The 24,315-nt window shown below is 46.8% G+C and overlaps 1 protein-coding gene across 1 annotated transcript in view; it reads right to left on the bottom strand.

Annotated features, from left to right (window-relative positions):
* Positions 1-228: 228 nt before the first annotated feature.
* Positions 229-24,315, bottom strand: part of COL13A1 (collagen, type XIII, alpha 1) — a gene marked incomplete at both ends in the record, with an annotated part of 58,567 nt that continues 34,480 nt past the window's right edge. The window contains 20 exons of the mRNA XM_008949751.1: positions 229-267; positions 4,438-4,524; positions 8,632-8,667; positions 9,446-9,499; positions 9,789-9,842; positions 12,509-12,544; positions 14,999-15,079; positions 16,394-16,420; positions 16,915-16,956; positions 17,757-17,810; positions 18,422-18,520; positions 19,274-19,426; positions 19,749-19,793; positions 20,298-20,351; positions 21,408-21,431; positions 21,669-21,737; positions 22,375-22,419; positions 22,624-22,677; positions 22,921-23,007; positions 24,193-24,246. Of these exons, the coding sequence (XP_008947999.1) occupies positions 229-267; positions 4,438-4,524; positions 8,632-8,667; positions 9,446-9,499; positions 9,789-9,842; positions 12,509-12,544; positions 14,999-15,079; positions 16,394-16,420; positions 16,915-16,956; positions 17,757-17,810; positions 18,422-18,520; positions 19,274-19,426; positions 19,749-19,793; positions 20,298-20,351; positions 21,408-21,431; positions 21,669-21,737; positions 22,375-22,419; positions 22,624-22,677; positions 22,921-23,007; positions 24,193-24,246 (1,194 nt within the window). The remainder of the gene's footprint in view (positions 268-4,437; positions 4,525-8,631; positions 8,668-9,445; positions 9,500-9,788; positions 9,843-12,508; positions 12,545-14,998; positions 15,080-16,393; positions 16,421-16,914; positions 16,957-17,756; positions 17,811-18,421; positions 18,521-19,273; positions 19,427-19,748; positions 19,794-20,297; positions 20,352-21,407; positions 21,432-21,668; positions 21,738-22,374; positions 22,420-22,623; positions 22,678-22,920; positions 23,008-24,192; positions 24,247-24,315) is intronic.

The raw sequence follows: 24,315 nt of genomic DNA, 5'->3' as shown, positions 1-24,315 counted from the left end.
AGCTCAAAGGCCACACAGGCAATTCTTTCCTTTTTAGCCCATAAATCTGAACCACAATCTACAAACAAGGGAGAGTTTTGCTTGCGGCTCTTCAGGGGCATGGTCCTGGAGATCCCATACATGCCCTCACATCTTTTTAGCTCTCAGCCAAGCTCATAAAAAACCACCAGCAGGACCTGCAGCACTGCCAGCTCAGCACAGTCACAACATGCACAGAATTATTTTTACCTTATTCCAGCAGCCTTGAACTGGAAGGCCATCCTCTCCCTGCAAAACAGATAGGTGAAACAGCAGTTTAGGACACGGGAAATAATGCAGAGATTGAGGAAAGAAGGAACGGGTTAACTGCTGCAACAAACAGCCTGAACCAGGGCTGGAGGAATAATCTGAATGATATTCCTCACCCCTTGAGTGACCCAGACTTCTGGCTGACATAACTAGTGTAGCTGGAAGCAAGGTCTGGGGATGAAGAAGGAGGTTTTCCTGCAGGCTATGCAAGGAACTTGTGTACACCAGGTCCATAGGCTTGTTCTCATTCCCTGCTGAGGAAGGTGTTTAGCCAGGCTTCCCTGAAGTAAGTAGGGAGCACAAGGGGGTCCCATTCAGCCAGAAAAATACCACAGGGAGTTGGCAGTGGAAGGCATTAGATGGCTGGTCTGCATCCTCAGGCTTGGCTCCATAACACTGAGGGTATAAGCAAACCCCAGAGGCAGCACAAACCCTTGGTGCTGAGGAGGATCTGGAAAAAATCCTTCACTTCCTTTCTGCCCTGGTAGTTAAAGGGTTTGCTTTATCCTGCAAGAGACCCACCCAGATGTCCCTTCTTGCTTCTGAGAAGATCCTGCTCTGGTGAAATGAGGAAGGCAAGCAGCTGGGCAGGCCCTGTGCTGGCTGAGCATGCCTCAGCTGACTCCCCAGGAGGGGGCTTTTGCCTCTATAAAAAGTCAGTGGGATTTCTGCAAAAATCCCCCAGTGCTTCTTCAGCTCTAAAGTCTTGGGCTATACTTTCCATGGTGAGCATATGATAATTTTTTAATTATTATTAATATTTATCTTTTAATGTTGAGGAGGGTTGGATACTTTAAAGGCTGTGCCACTAAAAGACTGAGATGATACGGTTGGGAAATGCTTTTGTGAATTACTGCCATTAATTTCATCTCAGTGCAACCCTCCTTGATGTGAGAAAACAGAAAATTGTGGCAACGATAAGGGGCTTTTGAGTGGGAAGTGAAGTCAGAAGTGAGGATCTACACCTCTGACGTGAGAAATTCAAGTAGTGCTGCATGCACATGTCAGGTTTGTGGGCTATCATTATTCCCCAGGAAGACTCAAGAGTAGGGAGCACAATTGTACAAGGCACGGTGCAGGCTCATTTCTTCACTTGAGTCACTCAGTTCTCACTTCTCTCAGTACTGCATGAGAAACCTGCAGTGTGAATCGTCTCATTTGAGAAGGGGAAGGAAAAAAACCAAACAGAAAAGCAAATGCACAGTAGTAAACTGAAAAATAAACTGTTTAAAGGAGAGGCACTTTCCAGGGACTGATGGAGTGAATGTTGACCTGATGCTACAACTGTGTTGCCTTTCCAATGTACTTTTTAGACCACGGTCTCCTTGTGATATTTCCTCCCCCTCCCTCCCACTACCTGGAAATCCCAAGTAAAGAGTTAACTACTGGGTAAATTGTGGCGTTCCCATTGGTACACTGGTGGTGGTAGGAATGACTGGTGTAGTGCATTGCAGGAGGAGATGGAAGGTTAGGTGTAGGAAGGAATGGGAGGCCTGGGAGTCAAAGCTTAGGGATCAAAGGAAGACCAGGGTCACAAGGAAGTGTTTGTTGCAGGCGAATGTGCCAAGAACGGAAACACGACGTGCTTATTAGTACCAAGTATCTCCTTCCACATGGCTCAGATGTGTAAAGCATTAGTTCACGGCCTCCGTAAGTCACACACGTGGATGTGTCAGCTGGATGCTAAGCTTTTAACCTAGTTGGATCAAAAAACATGCTTATTCACGTTCCCAAGCTAGCTTGCATGCCAGCACACACTATACAAAAAAAATGATGGCATCTGTATTTCACCAGATTTTCTGGCAAGTTTCCCTTAACACAAGTAGGTATGAAAAAAAGCATACATTCTAACGTGGCCACGTGGGTTGAATCCTAACTGCAAGCAGAGGTAAAAAAAGCAACATAATCTGCCAGGGCACCGCCAGGATCCTTGTGCCTGTGAAATGAGGTGCCTTATTCAGCCAAAACTCACTCCACAGAAACCTGGCTGTTATCAGCAGGAGGCTAAACATAAGGGTGGGTGTTTCTTCTCTCCTTTGTGGACTGTTCTGGGCAGGTATGATTTCACACGTGGGACTGGCAGAAAAGTTTCTTTCTGTCACCCAGCACTGACAGAGCAGCAACAGAGGCGTTGCAAGCGGTCACTCTTACTGCTAGCCCAAAGAGACAATGGCAGCACCCAGAGGAAGGAGCACTGGAAGGAAGACTAATGTTCACTCTTCAAAGACCAGATTACTGAAGGCTTTTAATGGCAAATTCAGAGCTAGCTTCCTCAGGAAACTAAGAAAACATTCCAAACTAAATGTGTGGCATTTTTAAATTTGGGACACATTTTTCCAGCTAGGTGAACTGATTGATATCACATCTTTTGTGAATGGGATCAAATACCTTTAAGTGAGCATAAAGCTTGTCATAGTCTGGGTTAGATGAGGCACTGATACAATAATCACCCTTGAACACTTGACTATAACAGGTATCAGGAAACAGGCAATTCTAAATTTAGGTTTCTTGGATTCTATGAGTACGGCAGTGGACTTATGGGGACAGTCACAAATAGGAATTGTCTAGCAGAAATCAAGGGAGAAAAGTGTCCAATTAATAGGATTCACACGGGCCTGCTAAAAGGGTAATTATTTTTTTCAGTCATCTTAATTTGTAGGGTGCCTGAGGTAGTTCTGAGCAGTCAGGCTGTGCTAGCCACGCACAGGCACTTAAACAGAGTTAATCAAGGGCACGAGCACTGCAGGTCCTTGCTGGAAAGCCAAGCCAGAACAGAGGTAGGTCTTCATGTGTTAGTCTACTGAAAGTTGTCAAGTGAAGGCAAAGGAAGAACTGAAGCAGCTGTCACTAAATTTTCACTCCCGCTGCATTTTTCCTCATGCCACAGAGTAACGCTGACGGCAGCTGTGAACCCGAGCGTGGAGGGAAGGGCCTGCTTCTGACAGCAGCAGCATGAGGAAGGCAGGATGGAGGCAGGTGAGGCAAGAATTGCCAGGTGTTTCTAGGGCATGCAGCTCTTCGGAGGCCTCAGGAAATAAGCACCAAGACACAAAAAGCAAACGAGCATGCAGGAAAGGGAAGGTACGCCATACCAATGGGCATGGGGCATCCAGGCCGTCCAGCCCAGGTAACCCCGGCTCACCCTTCTCGCCTTTAAAACCTCGGAGACCCTGTTTATGAAATCAACCACTATCGTTATTTCAGTTAATGCCAGTCACCTCCATGTCACGGGAGGAGAGGCCGAGTCCTCCAGCAGGACTGTCTCAGGGCACTCTGCTGCACACCCAGATTACACACAGCTCATGTTCGCCACTCTAGGTTGTTTGGTTTTTTTTCCTGTATAATCAGTACTTGCAGTTTCCTCTGGTTTTCTGTAATCTGCAAGTCAGGAGTTACTTCTCCAAGTTAAATCTCAGAGGATGGGAGTGGGGTTTCCCCTGTTCTGAAATCAGCCAGTTTTTCTGTCCTCACTAAGAAACCCAGCAGCTGCATTTCTAGATGCACGATCCACAAGTACTCCTGGGATTTGTGGCAGTATGACACATTTTTGGCTGTATTTGCTGCAGCATATGGCTTTATATGAAAATGTGTGCATATCCCTATATTCATTCATTTGTCTAGATTTATAGACAATTTATTTTGACAGAAACAGATCCCATTTAAAATAACTGAGATGTGTTTTCCCTCTGGGTAATGCAGCTCGAGTGCCCTGTGTCGCTCTCAGGCGATTACATCAGCTGGCTCTTACTCCAAGGCATGAAAAACAGCAGTTGGGTTTGGCCATCACGTAGACATGATGACGTTAAACATCTCCAGAGAAGAGCCATAACAGACAGCAGAGGAGACACAGGGCTCTATCCACAAAGGAGGAAGCCCTGGGCTCCCAGCACATGGGATACCCCCATGTACCCCCAAACCTTCATGAGCTCTGGAAGAGGAAGGAATATAACCATGGTCGTTCACCAGTCCGATTGCACAAAGGATCAGTGGTTCCTCACTGAAGGAAGCAGCTTTGCTATGGACAGCAGTGGGAACCAGGCTGGCCCTCAGCCGAGGGTTGTATTTTGGCAAGACCATTACGTTATCATTTCCTTCTTTCTTTCCCACCGACAAATCTTAAACCAATACATTTGATGAAACAGAACATACCAACGGACAGGGTGCATCTAATCCAGGCGCTCCTTGGTCTCCCTTATCCCCTTTAGACCCTCTAGAGCCTTTCTTGCCCCTCTCCCCCTGTAAATAATAGTTTAGTCCAAGAAAAAAAAAAAAGAATACACAAAAGCTTTAGGATCATCCATTTCAAACAAATGTCAGCAATAGTTTTGTTGTTTTTTTAAAAAAAAAAAAAAAAGAAAAATATTTAGGAAACATTTTAAAAGAAATCTCTCCTTAAGATGTTGAGTGAAAAACAGCATATGGAGCTCCTGACTGTCCCTTAGCTGCATAAGCACTTTGACCACTGCTAAAATCCCACCCGGATAGAAGGGCTCTGCATCAAAGGGATTACTTTATGGGCAGGCCTATGGCCAGCGCAGCACTGCTCCTCCTTCAACATACCATTGCTAGGAGACATTCAGCAGAGGATATATGCAGAGAGAGGGGCGTCTTCTGAGACTGATGGACCCTTGATTCACTGACTGGGCAGACATTCCTCTGGCCAGCAGCGTGCCATCTCATGTCCATCTGTGGGACCTGAGAAAGTCCCTTCTTTGTCACAGGAGCTCTGGGGTAGCATCTGCCTGGTGCCTCAGATGATGGAATCTGCAGCAGACCCCAGGCAGGCTCTCATGCTGCAACAGGAAGGCACTGCTGGCACAGATGTCCTTCATCGATTGTACTTTCCTGAATTCTCATTCTTAAAGAAATGCTCACTCATGGGATTGTTTTTAGAAACCTTTCCTTAAACTGTTTAACAAAGTTTAACACCACCAGGTTTGCCAGCGGGGGTTGCTGCCTTTTCCTGAAAAGTTGAAGGGTTTTTGTGGGGGTGTTATTTTGGTTTTTTATAGGGTGCAAAATTACTTCCATATCCCAGAGCAGCAAAGCTTTGAATGAGTGCCCTTGCCTGAGTCTTACAGTGGTTTGTGCACTGGGGCGCATCAGCATTTCCAAATAGAAAAAGAGGCTGAGAATGAAGGAAGTACCCAGCCCCGACCATCTGCACAGCCTGGTCGTCCTTTGGGATGCTCCGAGTAGTGCTCCCTGTGAAAAACTTGTCAAACAAGGGACTAGCCCTAAGCAGCACAGCCACAGGGCAGCGACTGGTCCCCGGCCCTCCTGGCTCAGACATGCCCCAGGAGGGTGTGATTCTTAAAAGGGTTTTGATATTGACAATTTCTCTGCAGGCTCCAGGTCGAGTACAGCAGAGCCAGGGTGGGAAGGAGACAAATTACAAAATCCCAGCCCAAGAGGAGGCTTGCTCTCTTGTGGAGGGGCAGTGCTAGGTCAGTGAAAGCCAGCCAGAAAAGGGGCTGAGGGAATGCCCTGTTGCCTCACCAAGGGAGGATGGCAAGGGAGGACCACAGATGGCAGGTCAGCCAAGACCTAGGGCATAGCATAAGGAATTGACAGTTGTATCTCTACCAAGTCTTTCTGTAGAATAGAAGAAATTCTCAAAGCTGCTGAGCATAAACCAGGGGAAGGGGCTGCTTCACAGGGAGTTGAATTTAGGGTCTTTGTGGGGAGGGTTAAAGGAATTACGGGATAAGTCAGACAGCACAGGTTGCTGTTTTTCTTTAAAAAAAGTGTTAAACCCAAAGCTGGCAAAAGAAATGGATGGGAGAGGAGAGGCAATGAGGAGAAGTCACCCAGAACCAAGCACTGGAAGAGAGAGGATAATCCAGGAAAATGCGGCATGGGTTGCTCTGGAGGAAGGAAGGAACCGGGAAGAAAGGCGGAAGAGGAGGAAGGGATAAAGGGGACAAAGGCAGACCTGTAGGAGCGAGGAGGACACACATACACACAAGAAAAAAAACCCACAGATATTAAAATAACATTGAAGATAGCAGCTTGGTAGCACAAGTCCAGGGCTTACACTTTTTCAGCTGGGTTACTTGAACGGCCATCAGTTCTCACTGCTACCTAGTGCCACGATACTGTCTTTGCCTGTCGCCTGATCTCTCACTCCAAAGGGCAACAGGAGCATTTCTGGGATTTAAAAAGCACTTCTCTGCCTAATGTAACAGAGAGGATTTGGACAAACTGTCTGGGAGCTTAACAAAGCAGATCCTCATTTTGAATGTGCTCAGCACTAAAAATCTTCCTACATGTACTGCTACTGTCAAAAAAAAAAAAAGAAAAAGAGGCATTTCAAACAAACATATCTCCCACTTCCAAGGAGGTAGAGGTTGTATCCCAGCCCCCTGTGGAACAGGCCAGGAGTGGAGTGTTGCCTTCCCTTTGTCACTTTTTCCTCTCGTTCATTTTGAAGTCTCCCAACTGAACTGCTGCCATAGTTTTGCCAGAAGCCAGGAGAGACTGCTCCACACTTCCGAGGAGGTTCTGATGCAGAAGCTGCATCCCCTGCTCTGGGGCAGACCTGGTGTTCAGCTGGGGACATGGGGCTGCAGGGCAAACCCTGGGAACCAGCACTGCCTCCAGTTCTGCTAAACTGTACTTGTCCAATGTCGGTAGTGACTTCAAAGGGTTGGAGGCATTCAGACAAAACAGTTGGACAAAGAGGCCTCACCAAAACCATGCTGCTTGGCTCCTGTCAGTAGCAGTGACCTGTTCATAATTTTTTAAGAGGGGCAGGAGCAAGGAGAAGCCCCTGTACAAAAACTCATTAGAAAAAGTGGCATTTTCTAAGATCCCACCTGCAAAGACACTGCACTTGCCTATTTACAGTCTCAAGTTTCTTGCACTTTTCCTTTTCAAAATACTAGTTGCAGTGAGGCAAAGTGCACACGTGCTTCAGGGACCAGCAAAACTTCCCACTCCTGTTTTCCAGCTCGTCCTCTACAAGGAGGTGCAGTTTCTCCCAGTTTTCATTTGCCTTTATGCAAGAGCCCATAGAGTTCCCATCTACAACTCATTGAAAGAGCATCCTTTTAAATAAAATACCCAGTTCAGAAACCAACTGAAAAAGTCTAGGAATTCTGTTAAAGTTATTTTTTGTTTGGAAGCCACACAAACAAACTGGATCTTAGTGAAGAGGAAGTTAAGAAGCAAAGCCAGAGATGCAATGATTAAAAAAGGGGAGAACTTTGGAGCTCCCATAAGACATGGACCTCTCTCCCCTAGTTTAAGATGCCAGTTGGCTACTGCTTTCTAAACCTGCCCATTCTGTGCAGAGTAAAGTCAGAAATAAATTGCAGATAAAGGACAGAGAACGCTCGCTATATATCAAAAGCAAATTCATATAATGAAATCACCACACAGGCACATGCATCATAAAACTTTTCATTTTCAGACAAACTTAGGTGATACCAGAGTCTTACAAAGAGAAGAATTATGTATGAACACGTGCATAAAAACATACACAGGTACTGAACTCCTTGACATGTTCATATGACTAATATTATGAAGACTCTAATCCAGCAGTTATTTGTATTTCTAAATGGAAATTGTCATTTATATAGAATATTATCATAGCTCTCAACTGTTTTTGTCAGAAAGGTTCAGAGCCTTAACAGGCAAGAAATTCCTTATGTTTTGGAAAATCTGATAAAAAAGCAAGGAGCTTCTCAACCTGCACTTTTTAGTAACTTTTATTTTTCTATAAAACAGATAATATGGCAGAAAAGCAGCCAGTCACATTATTGGGTTGACCCAACTCTTCACTATCACATCCAGCTAGGACAACACCTGGGGAGACTTCATGCCTGATTCTTTAAAGTAAGTGAATTTTATTTATCTTCCCCAAATTTCCATCTTCCAAATTCTCTGAAGGATCGTTTGCTAGAGGGCCACCTTCTTTTTCATGCTTCAGGGGGAATTTAAGAGTAGCAGAATGAGATTTGGTGGTCCCACGTCAGTGGATTCTCCTGGGAATCCCTCCACACCATCAGTAAACAGGTAATCAGGATTTCCTAAAGCATGCCACATTGGCCTAACTCTACTACACATGAAGTCCTGTGCTTCGTTGAGGAGAGAGCTATGATAACAATGAGCACACTAGAAAATCCCTCCTATGGCTTTCAGATAGATGTAGCACAATGTCCCATCTGACTGCACGAGCTACAGGTATCACCTTCTAAAATACAAGCTGGTAAACTAACTCCTGTGGAGGTCTAGCAGACAATTACATGCCAGCTACTTGGAGTTGCTCAGGAGTTAACTGGTCCATTACCATGTGAAGACATTAGTAACTAAATACGAGAAGTTTGCCTCATAACTTACCCGGATTCCTTTGTCACCAGGCAGACCTTGTAAACCCTGAAATGCATCAACACAGAAAGAAATATTTTAAAACAAGTCAGGCCTGTTGTATTCCCACTCAAAAAGAAGAATGTGTGTCCAGGAGCTACTTTCTTTTTTTTCCATTGCTGTAAAGAAAAAATAAAATAACTTTTCCAGCAGACAACTTCCTCTTCATCACTATTAGACCATCCAGGCTGTAACACCACTACTCCTCCTCTAAGGCTTCTTCAGATAAAAACCAAACTAATTTAAAGAATGCAGTCCCTGAAAAAAGCAACAAACTCCCTTTTTTTGTGTGTGTTAAACAACAAAGCAACTCCACAATTACATAAAGTTAGAGTTCCCACACTGGCCTCATTTTGCAGAAAATAATCCCAAAGAGTAGAATTAACCTCACTGAAGGCAGCTTCTATCACTGCTGGGGCCCTCTGAGACAGGTGGAAGGCAGGCACCCAAGCTGTGGAAAGGTAAACAGAGCAGCTTTGCTCAAAAGCAGCATTTTGGACCAAGATACACATCCTGGGAGTCCCACACAGCTTCTTTTAGTGGTTTGAGGACTGAGGTGAATGAACATTTTCCCTTCAGCTTCATCCACTTCATTCTGAATCTCTGCTCTGAAGCTGCCAAGCTCTTCTGTTACCCCCATAGTGTAGCACATAAGCTTGTAACTTTGGTTCTTTAACATGTAAGCCGGCTGAAATTGAAAATGCTGTACGACAGCAGCAGATTAAGCTGTCAACCACCACAAAGAACAGGCCCTGTAGATAACAAACCTTAGCAGTCCCATACTTACAGGAAGCCCTGCTGGCCCCATTGGTCCTATAACTCCAGGGTCTCCTTTACTGCCCTGAAATAGAGACAAAAAGAGTAGAAATGGTTACACTCCTGTTCAGTAAACAGGCAGCACAGCCGTGTCTACAGCAGTACTACAGAAGAAAAGTAAAGGATGTGTTTCAAAGCACATAAAAACCCAGAGGGTTAGCTATTCAGAAATCAAAGAGGTCCATATGAGGGTGTTAAATGCACAAGGAGGGAACAGTTCCAGCTCTAGAAAGATCTAGAGCTTCTCTATCCCAGAGAGCTTCTCTGTCCTCAAAGTTGTTTCAGAACATTGGTCTTTTCTGAAGCAAACTCACCCTTTCTCCTTTTGGTCCTGCTGGTCCCGAAATCCCAATTGGTCCTGGAGTACCCTGTAGTTGTAGGAAGGAAAACACATCAGGATGTTTTTATTCTAGGGCCTTTTTAAAGCCAGGAGACACTGCTGCTCCTTTAGGAAAAAGCACAGCTGGGACCACTACAGCTTTCAGTGTTGTTGGTGATGGATTTGAAGCAGTCGTTACAGGCACTTTGAAGAATACAGGAACTGCTCTGTTGGATGATTTTCATTTTACAGAGCCTTATTTTTAATCAACACATCAGGATGTTTTTATTCTAGGGCCTTTTTAAAGCCAGGAGACACTGCTGCTCCTTTAGGAAAAAGCACAGCTGGGACCACTACAGCTTTCAGTGTTGTTGGTGATGGATTTGAAGCAGTCGTTACAGGCACTTTGAAGAATACAGGAACTGCTCTGTTGGATGATTTTCATTTTACAGAGCCTTATTTTTAATCTTGAAGCTACCTCTGGACAATTGTTACTGTTCCATAAGAAGGAACATTTTCTCTCTAGTTTGTCTAGGACAAGGCTGAAAGCTGCAGCAAAGTAAAGGCCGTTTAGATACGCAATAAGCAACTGTCTTTTTCTTTATTTCCTTATTTTCTCCCCCCCTCCCCAAGTCAGTTAAGGTGAGCAAAAATGGAAGCATTTGGTTACTTGGTGGCAGGCAGCCAGTCAGTCATGCAAGCTGAAGGACACCATGCTGCAGAGCTGAGTGCAGAGCTACACCTAACTCAAACCAAGGCAGGTATCGTTCAGTCCCAGTCCCTTTGTCCCCTTCTGGATATTTCCATCTCTCCACCAGGCTCTCAACCACTCTAACAGGAAAACCCTTCTTTTTGCTGACCCTCTGACATAGGGACCACCACCAGTAACAGACCAAACTGACTTCCCAATGCTGCTAAGACTTGCTTGGGCTCTGGCAAATTAACCCACTGAAAGCTTAGCTTTAACATGGGTGATACAGCAGGTAGCAAACAACCCTTCTGGCTTAGGAAAAAAAATTGGGCACTTTCAACTCTGTATAAGGTCTTCGAACTTGTGGAGATTTCTGTGTTGGAGGGTCATTTACACCTCTCCCAGAGTATTTTCTGCAGTCCAGATAAAGTATTTTCTTCCCATTTGTGGCATGCAGAACATCTACATGCTTTAGGTAGGTTTTTACCTTCCTAAATCACACCCTATGTCACATACTTACAGATTGGCAAGAACTCTGCTAACCATTCAGGTATTTATCTACAGTTCTTTCTTAGAGCCTCAGTAACGAGATACTTTTGAGGACCCCTACTTGCCTTACAGAAAGGACAGAGGAGGAAGCTTCCAGAACAGGGAAGTCTGTTACAAAAAGTCTGTTACAAAAGGGTCTTGCACTTTCTAATATGACCTTGCAATCCTCAGTCACTAAAGTAACCTCTCTGATGTGAGCGGGATGGCTCATGTGGATTAGGAGGGCTTTTAGGACAAGCTAAGACCCACAGAATGTAAGTGGTTGGGTAGTTCATGCAGCACACAACTTTGACATGGTGAAAGAAGTGAGAAAAATCCAGTACTCCTTAGATTCATGCACAGGAGTCCACATCATTGAAATCTTAATTGCCTGCACTTTTGCATCATTTTAGGATTATTTAGTGTCATGAAATGCATTGAGCTCTCACCTGCACCTTTATAAAATTAAACCTACAACTTCCCAGAACAACTGAGAGTACAAGCTGCCATTCAGGTTCTGTTCAGAAGTTACAGCAGCTGAAGTATTTCTGAGGATGAAAAACTGCTTTTTCTTTTTAAATAGCCAAATGGATCACACATGGGTGACGTGCGATTTCCCAGGAGGGGTTAAAAATATTTGGCCCTTATTTAACAGCTGTTACCCAGAACCAGGTCAGCATTACTTGTCTCATTCTGAATTTGACAGACTGAGAAGCTTAGACACAAGGATTTTGTTTTCTTCATATCTCCCAAGGAGTTAACAACAAGAGGTGGGAAACCTGCATCTTCCTGCCCCACTATTTGATGTCGCTACCTCTCAGATGTGTATTCTAGAGTGGAACACAACCCCCAGCTCACACCCCCAGCTCTCTGGGACCAAGGGAAGCACCCGTGGAACTCCCAAAGTCACATAGCATTCTGCTATTGAGAGAGGAAGGGCAAATCCTGCCTGCAGGAGGTCTTTTAGATGCAACTTCTTCTCATGTTCAGATGCTTACGTGGCTATGGAGAGATGCCTGTAAGCACATCTGCAACCCGTGGCACTGCAGCCTCACGTGCCATGTGTGAGAACAATGCACAAAGCTTTTTGCTCACAGAACAAAGCACAGCAACATTATTGCATTTAAGACAAAAAACTGAGGAGCTACTGTCATGGCAAGGTGGCAAGCAAGGCTACCATGGAGAATGACAGGATAGAGACCCCTCACAATAAAGAAGACAGAACAGAGTGTCATGGAACCATGCAGAGGTTTCATTATTCTTGATTTTGAGACAAAGCAGAACAAGTAGGCTGACATCCCAGGATCCAGACAGACTCGTAGCATCAAAACAGACAAGCGTGTAACATCACTTCTCAGTCTAAGTTTACCCCCCGTCCCAAGCCTGATTTGGACAAAAGAAGATTATTCTTGGCGTACACAAGACTGGTGGAAGAGACGAGACAAACCACGATACTGGGGAGGAGGGAGGTAGGGTAATGGAGAAATGGAACTCACCGGTGGTCCAGGCCTGCCGTCTAAACCTGAAGCACCCTGAACAGACGGGGGAGGGTTAACAAAAACAAGGCGAGAGGAGTGGGGAGGGGGAAAGGAGAAGGGAGGGGAGAGGTGAGTGAAGCAGTGACTTGAGACAAACATATGCTTGCAATCAGCAAATATTAAGATCTCAAGGACAGTACTTACAAGCAAACCAACAAAAACATAGAAACACTGAATACATACAATGTTGACCTGCAACTTTCAAATCCCCTTAAGAATGCAGATTTCCCTCCCTGCTGCTAAGAAAACCCCTGAGAAAGAAGCTGTGCTGTGACGAGAAGGACCATGTGACAGTGGAGTTGAAAGCTCATTGCCTTTGTAGCAGACTGGCCAGGATGGATGGGACACAAGGCTCAGGGGCCTGTGGTCACAGAGGCATTTACAAGCAGGGCAGAGCCAGCAGTTGTTCAAGTTCCTATGAAGAAACCCAGGCCTTGCTGGTGCACTCTTAGTCTGTTTGCTCCACTCTACATCTCTTGGCCAGAGGACAGGGTGAGGAGCCAGTTGTTTGGAGGTTTATAGAGCAGGTGGCTCAACAGGAATGTCACCGGTGCCCACTTACGCCAGACTGAAATGGTGGCACCTTTCTGTCTGCTTGGCTCTTGCCCTGAACTTCCTCACACGTAAGACCTAACAGTGGTTCTGGCCAAGGTCCATCTAACCCAGCATCTGGTCTCTGACAGTGGCCAGACGAGAAAGCCAAGGTGGAATAGAAGTACTAAATATCAAGTTTTCTTCCCCTTGAGTATGACAAATTCCTTCTGCTTGTCAGCCCTACAGAGAACCCCAAAGCTACTGCAGACAATCAGTGCTGACATTCTGGCACGATGTCAAACCCTAAGTCACACATGAAGGAGCAGCAGATCCAGCTGTGGGATTTTATGAAGTCTGTCTTTGAAATAGTTTGGTACCTGTTTGGCACTTACTAAAACAACTGCATCTAGTTTGACAGGCTAAAGACACACAGGCATAGAAAGGCTTATGGAGAGACTTAGGTAGCTCTGGAGAGGCATACAAAGTCCACACTTTGGTCTTACTAACAGCTCAGTAACTGTGTTTCCTAGTTGGCCAGTGGATATTTGTGGACCCAAACACAAAACATTTCTAAGAGGATACTTCTGAGCCAGTCGTGTGTCCTTTCCCCAGCTCAGGAAGACTGATGCAAAAAGCTGAGGGACCCTGGTTTCTCATGGGCCCCACTGCTGTAGAACCAACACATTCCCTGCTGCACTGGTGAGCTTGTGGGGATAATTGCTGGGGCACCTTCTGCTCAGACTGTCACAAGGACCTCCTTCGACTGTCCCAATACCACACAGGCTTGAGGGAATACTCCTTGTGCATAAAGTTTCCATTTACATCTCTTAGGGCAAAACAGGGACTGAGTTTTTCCCTCCCACTACTTCCCTGAGGCAGAATCCTTTGCCTCTGAGCCTCACGGAAGCGTGGCTTTGTCCCCACTGGCTCTGTGTGGAGCCACAGTGAACAGGCTCCTGATGAGCTCGCTGGAGTGCCTGGGGTTGTGTGGGATGCACCCCAGCCCGAGGAGGTAACTGCCACATAGCACAACTAACAGAGGAAAACGTTTCACAAACAGAGACACGCACATTCCAGCCAAAGTCAGGGACAAGGGATCCGGGTGATCAAACAGAGGCTGGCAAAGCCACACAGTCCACACACTGCACGTTGCAGTGCTTGTTCCCAGGTGGTACCTTCAGCAGAGGGAGAGGTGTGCTTCGCCACCAGCACTTTTTAGGAGCAGAGAACCTGGGGGCTGGCAGAGCAACCAGGTGGCACCAGGTTACCACTTACCCATTAGCAGTGGTCAGCTCAGACAGTGGGTGAAGAGGCTTTTAGCAGATGTGAGCTGAGGGTTTCACAAAGGTTTGTACCTAAAGCTCCTGGAACTTCCTTCTAATTCTGCCACAGTTCCCACTGGCTAAGCTAAGCATTGTACCAACCCTAGCCTAATGTGACCATGTCTGCAGACAGCAGACTTCCATTGTGTCAGGGAAAGCATGGGTTCCATTGCAGTGGAAGAAGCTGGGTGCATTCAGGGCTACCAAGCTTTTGTACAAAGCTTCGTCCAGGTGACAAATGGCTGGGAAGGTGTTTCATTTTCCACATATTTTTGATTTGTATTTCTGGTCTTGCCCCACTGCCCTGAAGTGCATAAACCCACAGGAAAGCTGCTGTGTGTTTTTTTTCCCAATCCTGGCAGAAGCAGGAAGAACAAAAGTGATCACTGATCTATTTAACAGATCTAAAAGATGAAGGTTCTGTACAGACATGGAGGCTTTAAGTTTAGAAAGCAAAGGCACAGTTATTTACAGACCATCTCTTTCTTTGACGTCGCATATCAAATCCCTGTGTACGTCTCCTAGTGAGGGATCTTTTTACAGCTGATAGAAGTTTGGCTCATGAGGTGCTGCTTGCTTCCTGGATACTTACGGGTAATCCCAGTGGCCCTCTATCTCCTTTTTCACCCTGGGCACCCTTCTCTCCTTTCACTCCATCAATCCCTGCTTCCCCCTAAAGGAAGGACAGAGCAGAAAATAAACCCACCATAACACCACTTATATAACAACCATTCCCCCCTTCAGAGAGTGCTGAAGCAGGCAGGAGAACACAGGAGCAATGCTTCAGCCTGAAGAAAACCAGTATCTGTCAAACAACCTCTGTGTGAGCACCTGGGTTAAGTCCTTGGCAGCAAAAGCCCATTCAGGCCCAGTGAGTAAAGATGGTCAAAGTGGAGCTGAGCTCACTGCTGTGTTGCTTCCCTTGCTATTGCAGGGAGTGTCAGGTCAACCTAAGTAGCCAGATGTTCTCTGATAGGGTGGGTTTACATTTTAAGATGTGGGTTTGCTGAAATGAACAGCAGGTGCCTATAACTTTTGAAGAAACATCATACTGAAATCTTTTTTTGGGAAGAGTTTTGTAAATGCAAAAGCATCAGTTTGAAACTTTGGGGGAAAATAGTTTTCATCATTCCTTTTCTAATTGCATTTTAAAAATTCTGTATAAACTCTAAAGCCATATTATATAAAATACTCCTTTTTCATAAATTCAAAATGCAATCCAGAGCCTTCCCCTCCCCACTCCTGTTCATAAGGCATTTTAAAATGTTTTCTTGGTTGCATTTGGAAACAGAAGTGTCAGGAAAACCATGTTTGCACAGAAAGAGTAAGCACCTCCTTGCTGCACTCCCCTAATCACAGGACAGCAGGTTGCTGGCTCTCCCTGCAGCACTCCAGTTTCCACACAGCTACACATCACAGCCCTCCAACACCATTTGGCTTGAGCACGTGCCTGGTGGAGTTACTTATTTCTGACAAGTCTGCAAAGGGTATAAAATACTCTCTCTGCCCACTGCTGAGAGCCTCATTGCAAGAAGACTTACTGCAGAAACATGTTTAGATGGAGGTTAGAAAGCCTCTCATCACCAAGAACAGTGAAGAGTGAAGTCCTTGGGTGGCTGTACAGCAGAAATTACAGGGTATGGAACGTGGCTAATTTTAAGCTGGAGCCCAGTTACTTAGGGTTATGAGACAGGCTCTCCACCCTGCTCTATAAACCTTCACCCTTCAAAGATCTCAGCTATGTTCTCATGGGAAGATTCCCAAGGGCCACTGACTTCTCACTTCTCTGGGTAAAGACAACCAGTTTTCTGGGTCCCAAAGTGAGAGCTGATAATCCATTTCCTTCAAGAAAAATATCCAGAAGGGTTTGTCCTCTTACCAAGGTGGGAGAGAAGTAACATTTGAAAGCTAGGAAGTTGTGACTGAAGGGAATCCTTACACCAGTTCCAGTAAAATTTCAGGAGGTAGTAAAGTTTTGCAGCCTTACCTTCGGTCCTGGGAGGCCCTGAAGACCCTGTATTTGGGACAAGAGACAAAATATCAGTGATGTTCAAGGGTGTGCTTCAAAACCCAGGTGTTGTGGTTCAGTGTGCAGTACAGAGCTTTTGCTTTGCCACACTGAGGACACAAAGGCTTAGCCTGAAGGCCTCTTCATTTGTGTAAAGGGCACTTCATGTACTGTTCTCTTCTCCTAATGAGGAGGCTCTCGCCAAGAACAACCTGGCAGTGGGCCAGGCTTGCCATTAAGATCATTTCTGCAGTTGATCCCTTTAATCACATCCATCCCTTCTTGCTACTGTCTTCCCTTTCATCTCAGACTAACGTGACCTTCTCTCTTTACCTACCCAGCCCACTGCAGCTCTGACCTACCCAGGAGGGTGGTTTTGGAAGTGATACTGAGCATGTTACTGTTTCAACACTGGCTGTTTTCTCCAGCCAGGAACCTCCCCAACCGCTTCCCTCTCTATCCTCATCCCCAGTGCCTTACTTCTCAGGTGAATCACTTACTGGGGGTCCTGGTGGGCCTTGGGGTCCAGGGGGGCCAGATATCTAGAAAGCAATGCAAGAAAGGTCACCGTCATCATCTGCTTCCCTCAGCAGGTGAAGGGGAATGGCTCAGAGGCAGAGGGAGAGCACAGGGTGCAGCAGAGATCTATGGGGCTGGGAAACCTGGATCACCCTAAGGATTGCATTAGGAAGTGGCAGCAATCTAGGGCAGAGTGGCTGAGAAGCAGCAGCAGGATTTGAGGGAGGGTTATGCAGCAGCTGCAGATATTTAGGAGGAGGGAAAGCAACGAGTTTTTTTTCCCAGAAAAAAAAAAGTCCTCTTCCACTACCCTACCACCATTCCTGGTCAACAGCACAAGGTCAACAGCTAACAGCTGCTTCAAAAGATAGGAAAGAAGGTGGTTGGCTCCACACACACAGAGGAGCTTATCAATAGCCCACTGGACTCCTTCCTTGTTGCAGGGTGCTACAAAAGCTGTGGGTGAGCTTTGAGAGGAGACAACTGAAGAACCCAAAATCTACTGAAAAATATATATATATGTAGATACACACAAGTATTGTTCAGGAAATCCCTTCACCACAAATGCCAAGGTAAACATTTCTTCTCCCTTAGGCACTCACTTCTGATTGTTTGTCAAGAGTGATGTTGCTCTTGTGCAAAGGAGAAGTGGGGCATCGGGAGCTAGAGGTAGCTGGCTCAGTCCAACAAGATGAAGCTGTCTGTCCTCAGTGAAGGGTGTGTCATAAGAGGGTGGGATGTGCTGGTTTTCAGCAGCACTGCTGCCAAACCATCTCTCCCCTACCACTGAAACTGCAGAAGGAAACTGAGAAAGGTGACCTACCGATTCTCCTGGATTTCCTTTGTCTCCACGCTCCCCAGGCTCACCCTTCTCTCCCTGCACACAACAACAGATCCCATCACCACCAGCTGTCCTCTGGAGTCTCACTCCATCCAAAGCCACCTGTGAACCACCCATGTGCCAGCACACAGCAGTTCCCCCACAGAGGAATGGGAACACACCACGTATTTCACAAACGGCTCACCCAGGGCTCTCCTGCACCTCTGCTTCCAGAGGAGACACCGTACAAAGAGGGAGGCCTCCAGGAGTGGTACCTGATGCCTCTGCTAGGGGAGTGCCACAGGACCTCACTTGCCTTTCCCCAACAGCAGCCTGACACCTCTCTGCTGCACTACAGCCTCTAAAGGAGGGGGCATGGCAAGCAGGTTGGCAACTGTGCCCGATGCCACGCTGCTGGAAAACGAGGCACCTCAACTGACTTAGCTGTGGAGGTTCTGCCAGAGCCAGCACCTCCAGCTGGCAACAGGAGCAGGTGCCCAGCTGACTCTATCTGCTGCTGGAGACCTGATGGACATTCAGTGGCATCTAAGCACTTAAGTGAGGGGCCTGAAGCACTCAGCACTTTGGAAAGTGAACCCCTGGGTGCTGCTCTACACTGTTTTCTCTTTGCCAAGCAGGAAAGAGCTGCCTGTCTTTTGTGCTCTTACTGTCAGTCCTGGAAGTCCAATGGGACCCGGCAATCCTGATGGTCCTGGCATCCCCTGGTCACCTCGTTCGCCCTTCTCTCCAGTGGGGCCATCAAGACCCTATGGATCAAGAAAGATTTGTGGATTTTTTGCAAGACTTAAGTCAGGCAGACGTATGAGACATCATTGCAAGAGCTGAGACTGGCTTTGGTCGCCACAAAAACGCTGAAAATCCCAGCCAGCCATCAGGTGTCCAGGGAAACGCAGGACTTCTTTAGTATTGAAACTGGACATGCAAATGCCTCAACATCCTCTTGTCACTGTGGAGTTTGCTGGAGTCTGTCCTAGAATTCACTCCCCAATAGCCAGCTGTTATGACAGCAAGAGTTTTATCCGAGTAATCTTGTAGAAAGGCAGAAACTCGTTGCATAAAACCCTCTTGACTCTGAGACAAACTGAAGCTGGGAGACCAGACACTGCCTCTGTTAGTGGCAGGGATGTAAGGGGCTACCCCATGCAGGTGCCTTCCTTGGAGGGCCCATGTCCTGGTACCTCAGCTGCCTCGCTCACAGCCAGGCCTGCTTGCTTACACTGGCATTTCAGTTTAAGCAATATGCCACGCAGCAAGTGGAGGGAGTGACACAGAGCCCAGAGAGCAGGGCAGGCAGATGGGGACAGCCACTTCAGCAAGAGGGACAACACTTCTGCCAGGGAGCCAATGGCCTCATCTCTATATTGGCACACTTCATACAGCAGCAATGAGAGGTCTCCAGCACACACCTCAGAGGGGCTCCAAAGTATAGGAGAAGTCCCAGGGCCTTGCCCATGACCTGGATTAACCAGCAGTGCTCTGAGTGGCTTTGATTTACTCACCGGTGAGCCAGCTTGTCCTGGCTCTCCTTTATCACCCTTTTCTCCTGTGACCCCGGCCTGGCCTGGCTCTCCCTTGATTCCAGGTGGTCCATCCTTTCCTGGCAGTCCATGAGGGCCAGGAGGACCCATCTCTCCAGGCTTGCCACGTGGACCCTGAAAGAAATCCACACAGCACAGAGTGAAACATTTACAGATAAAAGTAAGGTTACTCCTGCCAAGCCTCTTGCACTGCCCACCCTCTCACACACAGCAATGCCCTTCAAGAAGCCATGGGCAGCTCAGTGTAGATTTGCCACCCAAGCTGCTCCTTGTAAGTTAAGACTTCAATAAACCATCAATACTCAATTTTTGTGAAGCAGAATACTTTTTCCCCTGTGGAAAAAGCAAGTGTGCAATGTCAGTGACAGGGATGGAACCTACTAACTCCAGGTAAGACCACTGAAGGAAAAAGCAACCCAGAGGCAGCGTGTCTTACCTTCTCTCCATCATGGCCTGGAGGACCTGGCAAGCCAATTTCACCCTGAAACACAGAATTGTTACTTGGGCAGTTTGAAAGCAGTTGTTCTGACCCCTTCTGTGTGGCACTGCGATGATGATGGGTGGGCATTACAGAAACAGCCTGCAAGGACTCTGGTAACTAATAGTCACAAGGGAAAAAAAAAAAAAGGCATGGAAACCCCTGTTGTAAACAATACATTGTGTGACTGCCTGTTCACAGCCCCATGCTATTACATAGTCCCCAACCGACACACTCCCCACACAGAGATCAGTTCCCATAAGCTGCTTCCTAAAGTGGTGGGCAAGTAGAAAGCATCCTTCATCTTTCAGATAAGGCATTATCATTGTGGGAAAAGAGATTTTTGGGATATTGTGTATGAGGAGGAGTGGTAGAGGCCAGCAGGACAATCTGATTGTGCTGGACAAGGAGAACGTGAGCACTGGGGAGGGATGGGGAGGGTGGGAATTCTGCCCAGACTGCTCTTGTGTTCCCCTCAGCTCTGCAAGTGCTGAACTGAGCAAATACCTTCTGTCCTGGTGGCCCTGGAGGTCCAGCCACACCTGGAAGTCCTGGAGGTCCCTAGATGGAAAAAAATCCCCTCAGTTTTCAGACTATCAACAGGGCTTTCACTTTCACGTTTTGAAACTAAACAGCTCTTCTGAGTTTAAGGGGAAATTGTGGGAGAATTTTCCAAGGGACTCCTAAAATTCTATTTCCCTGGAAAGCCAAGTAATGGAGAACCCAGAGTGAGCATCAGGCCAGTCCAAAGTGAGTGGTAGATACTTGTGTATTTCTTTACATTCATGGAAGAAAGTGAGAGTGACCACAGCAATCTGCTCCTGAAACTGAGAGGAACTTAACAAGGTTTTCCCTTCCTAGCTACAAAAGTATATTTGTAGAGCAGAGATCCCAGGAAACACTGTACTATGGAGACCCCAAGCAGGGCTTCAGCAGAGCTAAATGCCCTCCCTAGTATTTTGATCAGATTCCCAATCAACCTGGGCACTTACCACTTTAAGGAGACCCAGGAAGCAGTCTGACCTAGTCAGTGCGTCCACCCATTTTCTGCTGCCCTGTCATACTGTATTTTAAGAATCCATCTTTTTTCCTAATCAGGTTTCTTGTCCTCAGAAGCAAAACACAGAGACACTTTTCCCTTTATTTTAGCTCAAAATGACTACTTTGCCTCTCTTTTTCTCCAAAGGGCTTGTAGTCACTGCTGTTTTAAATGACTGGCTTTGTATGGGACTGTTACATCAAGTTTTACCTATCAATGGTGAAAATACGTCCTCCCTTCCCATCACAGAAAGTGTTCACCACAGACTGCTTCTTGCTTTCTTGTGAGGCACCCAGGGCCTCCTTTTTCTCTGCTTCAGCCAGCTCCCCTTTCTCTTCCCTGTCCTGCCTGAGCAGCATGTAATACCTCTTCAAGCAGAGAAATAAAGGGCCTGATTAGAATTCAAGTGCCAAGATCAGAAGGCAAGATGAGCACTTCCTTCAGCTGTCAGCTGCCCCAACTTTAGCTCTCAACAGCAAAGGCCAAATGTTCTACCTGCACCTAAATTGTCAGGCTATCTGCTCAGGACAGGTATATGGCTACTTGCTTAAAACCAAATGGCAAATCTGGGAACTCACCATCAAGGCCAGAGTTCGTATTTCCTAGGGAAAAAAAAATCAGAAAGGAATCAGAAGGGATTCACTTGACCTCTACACCCACCAGTGTTAGTATATCAACAAGTATTTACCAAAACACCACATGCAGTGAGCTGTGGGATGAAGGGGACTATGGAACAACCAAGTACTTCCCTGGGCTGTTACTGCCAAGGAAGATCTACACTGCTCCCAGCTGTCTACATCCCCTTTGTCACCTCATTGGACAGGAGGGGAGTTACTCACCTGGAGAGCTTCACTGATGTTACCATCATAGTCCATCATTTCGTCCTTCCCAGGTTCTCCTTTTGGGCCCTGCAAAATACCAGTTCTTTAGCTGGGGTTTGGGGGTTGCCTCTCCCATGGGGTACTCAGAGGTGTGGTTCACCCTGAAAAAGGAGTCTTGGAGGGGCCTGTTTTGTGAGCCTCCGGTTATTCATCTATTAAACAAAACTCTTAAAAGCATCTTTTGTAGAGGAAATGCTGCAGAAGTGCAGCCAGACAAGGCCAGATCACCGTGCCACGACCAAAGCTGGTAGGTCTGCTAAGTGGTGAAGTTGAAGAGCAGAATCCAGGAACTGGATTATCCAACTAATTGTCAGACTTGGCCACACAGCAAACACCATCCTGCTGCCTTTGGCTGGTGTGCCAAGAGGCTGAGTTCAGACTGGCATGTCCAAAGCCACCACCTCCTATTAATGAGCTGAGCACTCACCTTGAGGTGGCTTGGAAGACCTCTTCCCATACCTGATGAGGGTATGGAGTGGAGAAATGGCCTGTCTCAAACTTAGCCAGTGCCCAGCTATAAGCACTTTTAGTGACAGTGAGAACATTTTTCAAGAAAGCAGAAGCCTGTCAAGAAAGAAGAATCTAGACTGTGAGTGTGGTCCCACTCTCTTTGGATCCCTTTGAAGGGCTGAAACTCTTCCTGTGTTAGTGAAGGGACACCTACCCTTGGGCCCATGGGTCCCTGGTCTCCTGGTGAACCAGGTTCTCCCTGTAACAAGAAGAACATGCTGTTAGCAAAGCCTATCCCTTCACTTGCTCAGACTCCAGGAATGTTTGTTCTCTGCTAGCCCTCTCAAACAGTCTGAGACTAGACAGCTGTTTTAAAATGCTTCCTTTCAGCTTAGCTTTGCATGTGTAGGGACAAATTTGCAGCTACTGAACTTGTAGTAGGGTTGTGAGAAGCTCTCTGTACCTTTTCCCCCCGTGGCCCTGCAGCACCAGGCCGGCCAACGTCACCAGCTTCTCCCTAAGAGAAAGAGAAGGGGAAAGGGATGAGTCTGTATTGTGTGTGAGGTGTGTGACTCCACTGGTGGCTTTGCATTTCTAGGAGAAAAAACTGCACCAGCCAAGCACCCCTGCTGTGCCCAAATCTCCTTGGATTACCCAAATCTCCTTTCACAACACCAGATGTAAGTGTTCTTGGTGTCCTTTGCCAACCTACCTGAGGAAAAACAAAAACCAAACCAAGAACAAAAAAACACACACTCACCTTTGGTCCAGGGGGGCCAGGCAGACCTGGAGGGCCAGGTTCTCCTTTACCTCCCACCAGGGCATTCTCAGCACTTCCTTTCTCCCCCTGTTTGCAAGGAAGACCAAGCCACGTGTCACAGTTTTGTCTCTCCATCTCTGCAATGTCACTTGCCAAACTGTTGGCTTAGACAGGGCCCAAGTCAAGGTCCATCAGCTGGACTCTTGATAATCCAGAAATACCACTGCTCCATAGCCATCAGCTGTCCAGGAACCAGGCCAGTATAGTTCTACATGGACCCACCTAGATCCCTGCCAGCAGTCTCAGCGATCTTCATCCCTTTGGCTGCAGAGCTGCTGCTCAGCCCTTATTCTCCAGGGCAATAGAAAGCTGCCTGTGGACAGACCTCATCCTCTGGCCTCCAGTTTGAACACAAGTGTTTTCTTCTATTACTGAAACTGAGCTGATAAAACTACCTGGTGATGGCTTTTTGGGGTATGTCCCCCTCTGGAGCTGCAGACATCAGCCAGGCCTACAAACTACATCTTTTGTACAGAGCAGATACGAAGGCATTAGCAGGAAAGCTTTGCTTGCACCAGGTTGCCATTACACCCTCGTTCCTGAAACAGCCATTGTCACACAGCTCACTGTCCTCCTTCCCAAAGGAAAAGCTCCCTGTGAAAGTCTGACTTGAAAGGTGTGATTTCTATCCACGCTTCAGAGCACAGGGAGAAAGACCCAGTTTCAGAGCTCAGATTTAACTGACCTGTCCTGGGTCTCTTCAAGCGCAAAGCTACTCTTCCAACTCCTAGCACAGCAGTGCAGCTCCCAAAAAGCCCATCTCCTCCTCACACATGGATCCTGAAGCAGGAGGGAGGCTGAAGTGCCACTTTACAGCCAAGGTCATCCTTTTAAAGGGACAACTACTGGCACATGATTCTGTGGTCACATTCCCAGGACCACAGCCTCCTCCTTGCTGCACAAAGGCACCCAGTTCCTCACAAAAAGGCATCCTTTGTGTGACCCTCTCACATCCCTGGCTGGGGCTGCCATCCAGCTAAGCTCTGCAGAACACGCTGCTGTGTGCCAAGATAATGACCCAAGAGTCATGAGCTGTGCACAGGAGAGAGGGAGCAAATGGGATGAGAATGATCCAACCCCCTACTCCCAGCCCTCCTCCTAAAAAAAAGCAACCAAAACCAAACCAAAACAACAACAACAAAAACAAAACAAAACAACAAAACAAACAAACAAACAAACACAAAAACAAATAAACAAAAAAAAGGCACAAACCTTTGCACCAGGGAGTCCAGGAAGCCCAGGGTCACCAGCTCGTCCCTTCTCACCCTGTTGGCAGAACAGACATGGTCGGGCTGACTGTGCAGGCTCTCCATCCCAGGGGAGCAGCCAAAGGAT

Source organism: Merops nubicus, unplaced genomic scaffold, assembly GCF_000691845.1.
Source record: "Merops nubicus isolate BGI_N331 unplaced genomic scaffold, ASM69184v1 scaffold81, whole genome shotgun sequence".
Lineage (NCBI taxonomy): Eukaryota > Metazoa > Chordata > Aves > Coraciiformes > Meropidae > Merops > Merops nubicus.
This window is presented reverse-complemented; position numbering and strand designations above follow the sequence as displayed.